Source organism: Lissotriton helveticus, chromosome 9 (assembly GCF_964261635.1).
Source record: "Lissotriton helveticus chromosome 9, aLisHel1.1, whole genome shotgun sequence".
NCBI classification, from domain to species: Eukaryota; Metazoa; Chordata; class Amphibia; order Caudata; family Salamandridae; genus Lissotriton; species Lissotriton helveticus.
In genome coordinates this window covers 481,095,566-481,108,847 of record NC_136070.1, presented here as the reverse complement: position 1 = coordinate 481,108,847, position 13,282 = coordinate 481,095,566, and the positions used below count along the sequence as shown (strand labels likewise).

Sequence of the window (13,282 nt, the reverse complement as noted above, 5' to 3'; positions counted from 1 at the left end):
TCCTATATAAGTGAGGGCACTTGAAGGCCTGGAGCTCTCGGGTGTCATCATTGATGTGTAAGATGGGGCAATAAATGAGGGTTCACACCACATTTATATTGCATGCTTTACTCTTTCCTTTTTTCAAGTGACATTGACATCTCACGGTCTTGTGTACCAAAACCCATCGGACAGCTGGCTGCAGAAATCGGTTTACTCTCAGAAGAAGTAGAGTTGTATGGTCAAACGAAAGCAAAGATCCGATTGGCTACAATACACCGTCTGAAGGACCAGCAGGATGGAAAATATGTAGTTGTTACTGGGTAAGCTCTCACATGTCTAAAAATGTCTAAAAGTAGTGTATGGTTATGCCTTGCATAAACCATTTATACCGGTCTTGAAAACATTGGAAAACCTTTTCGTTCAATCACTCAGCTTGGTTTTGCTAGTACAAATCATGTGACTGGATCATTAAAGCCTGTACTTCTTGTTCCTTTAAGCATAACCCCAACACCCCTAGGAGAAGGGAAGAGCACCACCACTGTAGGGCTGGTCCAGGCACTGGGAGCCCACCTTAAACTGAATGTCTTTGCCTGTGTGCGACAGCCATCTCAAGGCCCTACATTTGGAATAAAAGGTAGGTTTGCCATGTGATTAATTGTTTGGTTAGAAGAGAAGCTAGTTTGACTACCTGAACTGTTACTTCATGCTTAGGATGTGCTGTGATGACAGGTGTTTGTGAATGTGATTTTTTAGGTCTCACCTAAGACTGTGCATGCACTCTTGCTTGCGAAGATCTCCTTAGCCCGAACGTTACTTACCATTGGTTAGCTTCATTATTACAACTATTTTCATCCTTTTCATTGGTGAGCGAGTGTGCACCAGTCTGCTTCGCTCAGGCTTCACTTTGCCTCCACATGTTTGTTTTCTTCCCTGGAGCACGATACCTGTTTTTGAATATTGTCCTTCTGCGCGTTGTGTGCTCTGATTGTGGTAATTTTTTTTTCAATTGCTAAATGGGACCAAGTAGCAATAATGAACCTTTCTCACATATAACACATTTCAGGAACATAAATGTCTGTCGCCTGTCTCTTTTATTGACGATGAAGCTGTAAACCGCCCCCTTTGTTTAATACTGTTACCATACACCGTTTTTTTCTGAATTAACATTTGAAGCTGTGTCACATTTACTTATTTGTTGGTTCTCTCATATAATTTAGAGGAAGTTTTATTCATCATTAAAAACACTTTTCAAAAGGTTCATGATTCACCCATGCCTCCCCTTATCGCTACAGACCGCTAAAATCACCCTTACCTCCGCCCATCCCCAGACCCTAAAATCACCCTTACTCCTTTTACCTCGACCCACACTAAAATGTTTAATCACCCTTTTACTGCCTATTACCTCTACCCACCCTGAACCCTAAATTCACCCTTACCGCCCTTTACTTCTATCCACCACAGAACCCTAAAGTAACCATTAGGTCTTTTCACCTCTACCCACCCCGAACGCTAAAATCACCCTTAACTTCCTTAACTACCCACCCTGAACCTTAAAATCACCTTTACCTTCCTTTACCTCTCCCCACCGCTGAACCCTAAAATGTACTTTACCTCCCTTTAGCTCTACCATGCCCTGAACCCTAAAACCATCTTTACGTTTACCTCTACCCACCCTAAACACTAAAATCACCCTTACCTCCCTTTTTCTCTACCCAGCCCTACACCTGAAAATCATCCTTACCTTTACCCACCCTAAACACTATCACCCTTACCTCCCTTTATCTCTACCTACATCTGAACCATAAAATAACTCTTACCTTCCTATACCCACATCTGAACCCTAAAATTACACTTATCTCTCTTTACCTTTACCCACTCAAATCCCTTTTATTTCCCTTTACTTCTTCCCACCCTCAAACTCTAAAATAACCCACCCTTAAATAGTCCTGCGTGTTAAAGGCTGCTTCCCCTCAGGCAGGACACTTTATGGCCCTCTCTTTAAACACCCTCCTGCCTCACCCTTGCCCACCTAAATCTTTTGGGGGCACTGTTGGTTGTTTTATGCTCCTCAGAATGTTTGGGGGGCACTTTCACCTCTTTGATAGTTTGCCACGACCTACTCACCTGAAACAGCGCATGCGCTGTCGCATGCAAGACAATTTGTTTACGTGCCAGGGGCTTAGAGTCAGACCGTTGCTTACCTTTGGTTGCCTTCATCATTTCTTTCATTTCTTTGCTTCTCTTTGGTTAGCGAGTGCCGACCTCACTGCCTCCTCATGTGTATGTCTCTACATTGGAGCATGACCCAAGTACTGCTTCCTTTGCTCTTATCCATCTACTGCTTGCAGCTTTCAGAGGTACTTGTTTTCTCTTTACTTGTATCCCCTTCCTCACTTCCCCCTCTGCATTGTTGCTTTCTGCCCTGCCCCCACATCCCAATCCTGTGTTGCTGCATGTCTGGTGTGCCCCTTACCCTCCCTGGTTGGTACTTGCCTAGTTCACCCCCCTCTTCTTCCCTTTGCCCTTCATTGCTTGTCCTGTCCTGCCAGGAAAAAAGCACCTAAATGTCATGCCAAAGGTTTCAAGATGCTAGAAAAATGCAACCTGTGCTGCTTTCCTTGCTCTGAATGGTCTTTTTGGCCCTGTCATCATTCTTCCTGACCCCATTATATAAAGATTGATGAATTTAGGTGTATTTTAATTTATTGTTCGATTACTTTTGCTAACAAGTTGTTATAATGCTTCGTTCCTGAAAACGTCTATGTTGTAAAGGCAGAGAACAATCCCATACTAGGGGAATTCCTTAACTTTCCCGGCATTTTTCCAATTCCTTCTTTTACTGTGGAATGTCTTGGGGCTGTTTACTTAGCCCCATTCGTTAATATATATATGTCTCCCCCCTGGAAAACCTACTAAGACACTCCGGTTTCAACCTGGTCTCTTACGCTGATGACACTCCGCTTATAGTTACGGTTTTAGAAAAGACCAAACAACGTTTCTAAAACAGTAAGTCATCTGCTTACACCTCATTTCAAAGATCACAACCTGTTCTTCTTTGAAACGCCTACCCATGCAACCTACCAAATTCGAATCTCCTCTAACTCTTCTATTAATCCTGCCACCCATAAGAATTAAACTCATACACCTCCAGACCTCCCTTGTCACTAATGATCACATCTACCTCCTGTTAAGTTAATCTGCCACAGAAAAACTGTAGGGACACATGGAATGTTTCCTTGGGAGCACAAGACTAATCACACTAAGCACTGGACCAACCACTAACCTTGGGTTCTGGAACAGCATGCTGTATGTCGTCAAGAACTTACACGCCTCATCAAGGGTTGTAAGGGCTATATAAATGCACTTCAGAACAAAGCAATGATAGATTCTCCGATCATTGCACTTCTACAAGAGGATTTATTTCTACTCTACAAAGGAGTCTTTACTGCCACATTTCATTATTTTCTTTCCATAGTGGCTGCAATTTAATTTAACTAATTATTATGTCTGCCTCTTTGTAGGTGGTGCTGCTGGAGGTGGCTATTCTCAGGTTATCCCAATGGAAGAGGTAAAGTAAATTTATTTCCAGATCTACTGGAATAGCCACACCATGTCATTCCTGAAATGTCTTTATTCAAAGGAACATATGTGTGAATGTGTGTTTTTATTGTACTGCACAGGTCCTGTAGCAATTCTACTATATTCAGTTGTGTGCTTTACAATTCATGAACAGTTCCCCATAAGTAAATGATGTTAGTCTAGGTAGCTCATCTTTGCACACATTTGCTCTGTTTGCCTGCAACTGTTGATTTGTAGATTTGTAAAAAAAAAATATATATTTCTTTTAAAAACACCTTTTCTTGAAGACGACACCCCACGATTCATAAGCTCTGATGAGGAATCATCAGCTCTTTCCATCTGTGTGCCTACATGAGATATATGTAAGGCAACTACATGAAAAATGTGTTCATGTGTAGCTCACTCTTGTCCCCAGTAATGATTCAGGTCCTAATTGATGCAGTGTAATGGTTTACTGAGCTTTCTCCTCCCCTAGCCCTGGGGTGTTCATGTTCTCCAGTACATCAAGAAGACAAAAGCACCTGCCAACTTTAGTCCTCTGTCTTCCTTACAATACACTTAAAAGCCTGGTTATATCCATTTTAAGGCATAATGTCCAGCTAATTACTGACCGATAGAGCAATTAAAATGAAGTTATTCCTGTTGGGCTGAAGAAACTGCTTACCTCCTGTCTTTAGTGTGACTCTGAACTGTGTTCTGACTTTGGTCTCGCAAGCATAGTCCCTTCTCTTGACTCAGGCCCATACTTTGCCGCCCATTGACATGAGCTGCTCTTGTGCCTCCCTGAGGATTGCAATGCTCCACAAAAATCTAAAACATCAGCAACAATACAGTATAAGCTGCTTTACAAACTACTCCTTTTGGCAAATTAAACCTTTAACCCTGCCCCCAATGTTGGCAGTATAATCCAAGTATTTGTGTGGCACTTACTACCACAACATGCCACTCACTTTAGTTCCAGACTTTTGGGCCCTTGTCAAATCTGTATTCAGCACGGCTACTGCACTAATGACATGAATCTTACACTTGCACCACATCATATCTCTTTATAATATATAGTATTCTGCAATCCCAGTATAAAAACAGTTCTCAAATCTCATTATAATCCGTTACTTGTGAAGCATCCCAGCGCCAATTATAACAAAATCACATCAGAACTGAACTGTAATAAGTTAATACAGTTGAGTTCTGACGTTACAGTGCCTGTTGCCAAAGCCAGCAGCTAAGGGGAAAGGCAGGCCAGGTCACGAGGCACAATTAAATTAGTTGTGAACACAAGATAAAAGGTCAAAGCACTCTAGACCTGCACTGGTTTTACTAATGTTCTAGGTAATATAGGTCAAACGGCGGTAGTGCGCAAGCTGGGAACCTGACCTCCCTCGCTCCCTTGATATTTTGGAAAACCAAAATTAATACCACAAACAAAAGGTGCTCAGCACATACCAGTATATTTATAGTAATAAAGAATGATATGATACAATTTTTAAAATTGCAGTCTAGTGTCAATCACAATCATAATAGATACACTCCCAAAACCCAATAAGTTTGCTGAAGACTTTGTTTTGTCCAAAAAGTTTTCTTCTTTCTTTATTTGATAGATGAAATTTTCATTCAATTATTAAAAACAAGATACATGATCATAGCCGACGCGGCGCGTTTCGTCTCCACGAGACTTCTTCAAGGCTATAAAAATATACAATAATGAGACTAATGTTATACAATGGTTTTTGTACAGGAAATATAATTTATATAGCGTTTAATTAGTATATCAAATTCAAACAGTTTAAAAACCTAAAGTAAACAGGAGAATAGTCCTATCTAGAGAAGTTTGTTTATATCAGCAAAGCAATAAGAGCTATGGGGAGATAAGAGCATATTAGGGAGACCTATATGCAATAAACATTATTTTGTATCGAAGCTGTTATATATTGGATTTACCAGAAATTAGCTTAATGTTAGAGTTCACGGGGATTTAGCTTTGAATAGTTTATCATAAATCAGGATAGTAAAGAAACACTAAAAAAAACAAGGAAAAATACAATGACCAAAAGAAACTCATCAAGTATAACTCTTTATGTTGACCTTTTCTGAGCAAATTGAAATACATACATAGCATCAGAATTTCACATTAATTTCACATAGCATATGTTTTTACTAAAAACGGAATAGTATTACATCCATTAGAAATTCCTAATAGTTTGATTTTTTTTTTAAAACTGTGTAAGAGAAATATCCGGACAAGTTAAAATGCATGCAAGGCATCAGAGTTTCACAATGATTTCAGTGCATAACAAAAAAGTCAATTAGGTCAAGTAGACTACAAGATAAGAACTCGCAGATCTTAAGTACCTTTATTTACAATCCTTTATAGTAATTTCTGATGAATCTTGCTCCAGAAATCGCCCGATAGTTTGATTAGCGCGTTCCTATCACTGGTAAAATCTAAAACAAATTGAAAATCACATGTATCATTCTTTTCTATTCTTACATAGATTCTTAACTCTTAGCAACTTCTAAGGTTTTATGGTATGTATACCTATATTACTTATAAACTACATACCGTGCCTGCCACAGAGCAGAGATAAGTATTCTCCAAAAATGCTGTTCGCTCTCAATGTTTTCCGCAATAGTATCCTTCTGTCTCAATCTATAGTGAAACAGAAAATAATGTAACATTGTTGAAACTGACATTTAGACGTATCAGCATACTACAACTCTTACTTTATTGAAAATCGCTTTTTCAAATCGATACTAGTCTTTTTAATCAGAGATATTTAAGAGAACTTGTATATTCCAATATTGGACATCGATATATATCTCAGTGTGGTCTTTGCACAGTGTTCGTATTCTTATTTTAGACGATTGTGCATGAATACAATATTCAAGAGTAATAACTTGCCATAAGTCCCTAAACAGGTTTGCTTACATCACACAAACCTAAAACACCCATAACATTCTACAGTGCGGATATGTGAAAAAAGAAAAACTAATTCATTGAGAGATTTAGACTAGTGATTATTTAAAATGCCAGCATGGTGGCACATGTCTTATGGAAAAGCGACCACATTTGCGTCTCTACACTGGACATAGTCACAAATGTATGCGATTGTCTCGGCAGGTGCAGGGCAAATTCCTGGAAATGGAAAGGTGGTACTGAGACCTGGAAGGACTGGATCCAATCCAAGGCCCTATCCCTAATCCCAACTTCCAAGAGGCGTTCGAGAAGAATCCCATGAGACACCGTATCAAAAGCGGTGCTTAGGTCTAACAGGACCAAGGCCGCCGAGTCTCCCACATCCAACCTACTCCGGATGGCTTCCGACACTGCCAATAGCGCTGATTTGGTGCTATGCCGTAGTCGAAAGCCGTGCAGTGATGGATCAAAGATGTTGTGCTGCTCAATGAATTTAGATAGAGTGGAGTTCACATGTGCCTCCACCAGCTTAGCCAAAAGAGGCAGCTGGGAAATAGGGCGATAATTACCAGGATCATCCGGATTAAGAGAGGGTTTTTTATCAAAGGGATCACTTTGGCGTGCTTCCACGCCCTAGGTACAGAAGCTGACCTCAGAGACAAATTGGCCAATTCTAAACTCACAGGAGAGATCAATGAGTGGAACTGGCGAAAGTGGGCAGGTGACATAGGGTCAGCTGGGGAACCAGACTTGATTTTATGGCATAGGGCCTCAAATTCCGGGTGCGTCAGAAGTGGGAATGATGATAAACCGTTGCCCTCCATGATATCCTCCCTTCTAGGCACCACTTTCTCCGTAGGGGGTAGCCTTAGAAAGGCCGCAATAGATCTGCTCAACTTTATTCACGAAGTGCTGCGCTAGTGCATCACACTGGCGACTGGAAGCAATGGGAGAAACTCTAGGAGCACCCGCACTCTTCATGCTATTGAGCAGGGAGAAGATGGTCTTTGCGGGGTTTGTACTGGCCAGAATCTTGTTGGCAACAAACTCCGCCCGTGCTCTCTGAATGAGCTTATGATATTGCTTGACAGCCGCCCGATATTCTAATTTTGCAGACACCTCATAAGAGCGGCGCCAAGCACGCTCTAGCGGCTTGCAGCCCTTCTTTGCCAAAGTTAGCGAATCATTGAACCATGGATTAGATGGCCCACATCCCTTCCCACCCTGTTTGGCCGGAATACAGCTGTCCAGGCCGGCCAACAGCCATTCATGGAAGCACAAATTTGCCCCCTCTATATCTGGGGGTAATTGAGGTCTGTGCTCAGCAAGCCAGGTAGATAACAAGTCAAAGTCTTGGTACTTGCAGGGGTACCACAGGGCTCCATTTTAAACCCACTTTTGTTCAATCTTTATGTGAGACTCCTGGCGGAGGTGGCAAAAGGCAGGGGGCTGTCCCTGGTGCCGTATGCCGACGACACCCAGTTGGTAATTGCTTTCTCAAAAAATTGCTGTGCCAATTTGGACAAGTTCAAGGAGGATCTTCTGGCCATCTCCGACTGGATGGTGGCATACTGTTTAGAGTTAAATTCCGGTAAATCTGAGATTCTGCTGTTTGGCAAGGATCAGGAGCTATGGTCCGAGCAGTGCTGGCCGGTCCGTCTCAAACCCGCCCGTTACCTAAGGAGGCTGTGAAGAACTTGGGCATGTGGTTTTATAACAGACTGACGTTTGAGAAACTAACAAAAGCTGTTGCTGCTGTTTGCTTCGGGCTCTTGCGGGGATTGAGACCCCTGCTTGTTTTTTCCCTCCCAAAGTTCGCCAGACAATTGTTCAGGCGTCCATTCTTTCCAGGTTAGACTACGGCAACTCTTTATACCTGGGCGCGAATAAAGCCAGCATTAAGCGCCTGCAGAGGGTCCAGAATGCGGCGGTGCGCCTTTTGGTGGCACTACCTATATCTTGCTCGGTGGCGCATGTACTCCCCAAACTCCACTGGCTGCCCGTCAAAAAGCACATTCAGTTTAAGGGGCTGTGTATTTCACACAAGATTCTGACGCACCAAGTCCCTTTAGGGCTATCTCGTTTGTTGATGCCCTATGTGCCTGGGCGTTCGCTGAGATCTGCCGACCTTTGTGCACCTCGAGTCTGTAGAGCGAGGGCCGGGGGACGCTCTTTTTGCTTTCTGGCGGCAAAACTTTGGAACTCGCTCCCGGCTCATATTAGAGTTATTCCTAACCTTTTGGCGTTTCGTAAGACCATAAAGACCTGGCTATGTCTGATGTTTAATCACTAGGTTGGTCTCTCATGCTCTTGACTCTGGTTTCTGGTTGCTCTGGGACGCCTAGTTGCTGAGGCAGCCATGCGCATTACAAATCCTAAATAAATAAATTGCTATATATGGCATGTTGGAGAGATGTCTGAGGCTATAAACTTGCAATCACCTGAGCAAAAAGAAAGCTAATTTCTAAGCCCATGTACGAAGATCTCTGTCAATGAACAGTGTCAATAGGCAATGAACTGGAACACCCCAAAACTGCACTTTGTGCCCATTCTCTTTCCATATAACTCTGTGAACAGTGGCATTTCTCCTTATGAAGGCAGCATTACAACATCTTTCAGTCCCAACCTTAAAAAACTGTGATGGCTATCATATTTTTACAAGTTCTCCCAGGTTCTAATCAAGCTATGAAGATGCTCCTTGCATCCATAAAATCAATCCCTTTACATCCTTCCATCCCCCTGACAGCTGCCAAGTGAATGTAATTAGCCGAGAACTTGCCACATTGGACCCTCACCTCAAAAAGCCTTAACACATCTGTTATCATTACATTCTGGCCCCTCCAGTTGCAAACATGTAATAATCACATCCATCTTGAAAAGGCCAAGTAGCGACTCTGCAGGCATACCCATCTTTAGATGTTTGTCATGTTATTGCGCTGGGTACTGGTAACTACTCAGCTTTTACTCTCACTGGGAGACTATCTGCGAAGTGACTTCCCATCTAGCTTCCAAGGCAGCTTTGGGCCAGTGCCACAAAACTAAACATGTGGAATAAAGTCTTCTTGTCAGCGATCAAGAATAAGCCAGTTTTCTTACTCTTATTCACCTCTCAGCAGTGTTTCAACCCATAGACCAACGAAGCTGATCGAATGACAAGTATCTATCACCAGAACTATCCTTGCATGTTTTTTTAATCTGTACTGCACTACTGTTCCCAGCAATGTAACCTGAGATATATTGTACGCAATATGACCTCCATTAACAGTTCCTTAAACATCGCTCACATCAGTCATCTTTAACATCTATATGACACAGATGGTCCACATCCCAGGATGTAACTACATTAAGCACCAACTCTATGCACACGACACCCAGATTCTCATTAACTGGTAAGCAAATCTGTGAATTGTCTTGAGATGACACACTACCTGGGTAAGTCTGGCACTGGATGCCACTAAATGAGACCTAGCGCAGTAATCAGAAAATAAGTGATCTTCACTGGCTTAATGCATCACTCATCTCTTCATTTACCCCACTCACAAGGACTTTAGGCCATATGTATCAAAAAAGAGTTTTGCGATTCTCAAATTGCGATTTTTAGCGAATCGCAATTAGAGAATCGCAAAATGCAATGTATGTAGGATTTGCTAAGCATGTTGTGAATCCTACATATTCCTTATTTGCGAATCGCAAATTGAGATTCGCAAATAAGGAATACCTTCCCATTCATTCCTATGGGCTAGGAGGGCCATATGAATGAATGGGAAGACATTCTCAATTTGCGATTACCAATTAGAGAATCGCAAATTGAGAATGCAATTTCAAGGTAGCAAGGGTGCCAAAAGGACACTCTGTTGCACCCCTGAAATATGCATATGTGCACATTTCGCACACATACATGGCCTAAGGGCATGTATGTGCGAAATATGGCACTTTTAAAAAAATCAAAAAAGTGCTTTTTTAAAGAAAATCACAAATTACCACCAATTTGAAGTTGGTGGTAATTTGCAATTTCTTAAGGCCAAATAGCAAATTTCTGGTGCTTCCAGAATTGCATTTAAGGAATCATAATTTGCAATTCATTAATTGCATTCGCAAAATAGAGAATCACAAATTTTGCAATTCTCTATTTTGCGATGGCCTTTTGGGATGATACATCCAAAAAGGCTTTTTCCAATTCACAAACTGGCCAATTCTGAGAATCTGCCCGTTTGCAAACGGGGAAAAAGTCTTGATACATATGGCCCTTTGTATTTTGTTAGTCTGAGGAATCCTTATCCAAGACATGTAGTTAAAGAGCAACCTTTACTTCACTTTTCACATTAATGCTAATACCAATGATGTGGTGTTTGACCCACATAATGTACCAAGAGCGTTTTCCATGCTTCATCTCCCTTGCAAAAGTGCCATACTACCAGTTTTAAACTAAAGACAGGGCTACTGCAGGGCCATGCGCACAAAATCCAAAGAATCCATAGCAATGTTAGTTCATGTGTGCACTCCAGGAGATATTGCTAAAGTCTTTCATCTAGATTAACCATTCAGGCACTAAAAATTGACCATCTGAAACCTACTTTCCATCCACCCAACCAAATAGAAAAGCATGCAAGACTCAGCCCTCTGTAACAACCTCCTTATAAATATGAAACTGCAAAGGGGCTTCATTAAATTTCATAGAGCCTGAAGTTTATTCCCATACGATGACATGCAACCAAGACAAATGTGATTTCTCATGAATCACCCTTTCAGCAGTCCGGCTCTTATGGACAGGTGCTGGTCACTGGCTAACTTGGCTAGTGCACCATTCAAACCATTATTAACCAGGCAGCGTCATGGCCATTTTAGAATTAAACCAGCGGTTCCTATGTGGACCTACATATTGCCATATTAACTGGCATTTCATGTAGAGTTGAAACTATTTAGTAGAAACTGAGGCTGTTTGCCACTGATAGTCTATGATCGCAGTAGATCAGGACCTAGGTGCAATTTCAGACGGACTGCAATGGGGTGCATGTCGAATACCCCAACCATGTTCATCCCAGTCAAAGATTTTATCTTTTGACTAAGAGCCATGTACATCAACACTAGTAATCGCCATTTTCATATTGCCATTGTTACCAAATCGCAATTACTGATGTATGAGACGTTTAATTTTAAAATAGCAATTCCCAGTGGATCACAGATCGACCTACCTCATGAATATTATTGAGGTAGGTCGCAATTTGCACCCTGCTAGGTATCCATGCCTTCACGTGAATAGTGACCTGCTAAGTCAGCAGACCACTGATTCCTCTTAAACAAACTTTTTTCTTTTACATTCGCAAGCAGGAAAGGGACCTCGGGGGACCCCTTCCTGTTTGCAAATGCATTACCACTAAACTTCTGTGACCTGTAAATTATGACTTTTTTATGACCAGAATTTCATCATAAAACATTAATACTTACCATTCTGGTTGGTTATTTGGAAGGGACGCCCCTTCAAAATACCCAATTGGTATTTGGTTTAAAAACCAAATTGTGATTTGGTAACGTGTTACCGAATCAGTGTTTGAGTGTAATAATTTTTCGCTGTTGCAAACAGAATTTGTGACGTCAGAAAAGCTTGATCGCTATGCCCTTAGTCTTAATTCACTGCTAGAGTACACTTCTAAGGCTCCCCAGGACATCAGGGGAGGCACTTAGAGACTCACAGATTGTCTGGCAGAGGCCAACAGCAGGGCCCAGTCCACCTCCAATTACCACTTGTCAACTGGCCACTTTAAGGAATAGGCCCCATGCAGCTCGTTGTCTCCCTATGGCCACATAGGTCATCCAGCTGACCCTTGGAGTTCACTCTTTGTCCTGGGTACAAGGGTGACAGGTCCAGTCCTTCAGGGCTCCGCTCAGGTTACAGACCGCAGATACAGTTCTCTTCGGATTTTCTGAAGGTCCAGAAAGTGTACAGAAGTACTTGCTAGTGCCAGGCACTGCTAGCTAGTGCCTGGCACTAGCTAGCAGATAGGGGTGATTCCTGGCTAGTGCCAGGCACTGCTAGCTAGTGCCTGGCACTAGCTAGCACATAGGGGTGATTCCTGGCCTGTACCAAGCCAATGGTGTAACAGTTCCCAGGTCCTGACCTACCTACTTATGCAGCAGTTTCTTAGTGCCTTACAAACCAGATTTCAAAAATGCAATGTGTCATGGCATTTGGCCACACCAAACCTGGTCTCTGGGTGCCTTGGGTTCGTGTGGAAAATGTATAGTGGTAATCCTAGTGTTCTTCAACATCTAACACTAAAATCCAGTTTGAGGCCGGCACTAACCCCACAAAAAACCTAGATACAGAACTTGTAGGACAAAAGCAGGGTCCTCCAGCAACCAGACAATGGATACTCAAGAATTGCCTTGTCATCCTGTTTTCTCCCTTTAAAGTGTGCCCAAAGTGTTACATGTGGCTCAACAGACTTGTGAAGCAGGAATTTACAGTATCCTGTCAAAATGAGGCCCACACCCTGCATATTCGTTTAGCGCCAGGGTGTCCGCATGGTTACAGTGCGCTCTATAAATGTTAAAAATAAATATTCTGTGGACTTCAGAGGAGTCATCTCTCAAGTAATTTGCTCCTGGGAGGCATTTTACACATATTTCACACCTATTCAAGGCTAATTACTGGCTGGGAGAAGTTGTGGAGTCAATGCAAATTAGCCTCCAGGAACTTCAGGCAGGAAGAAGTAACTTTCTAAAAGTCACTCTTCCTTAATAATTACAAAATTCAAATTTCACCATTGAATTTAATTTTTAATAACTATTTAAAATAGTTGGTAATTT

The 13,282-nt window shown here is 42.0% G+C and overlaps 1 protein-coding gene across 1 annotated transcript in view; it reads left to right on the top strand.

The window, feature by feature from the left end:
• MTHFD1 (methylenetetrahydrofolate dehydrogenase, cyclohydrolase and formyltetrahydrofolate synthetase 1) overlaps positions 1-13,282 on the top strand; it is a 349,963-nt gene that overhangs the window by 184,326 nt on the left and 152,355 nt on the right. Inside the window, exons 11-13 of the mRNA XM_078660313.1 lie at positions 129-302; positions 480-616; positions 3,504-3,550. Of these exons, the coding sequence (XP_078516439.1) occupies positions 129-302; positions 480-616; positions 3,504-3,550 (358 nt within the window). The remainder of the gene's footprint in view (positions 1-128; positions 303-479; positions 617-3,503; positions 3,551-13,282) is intronic.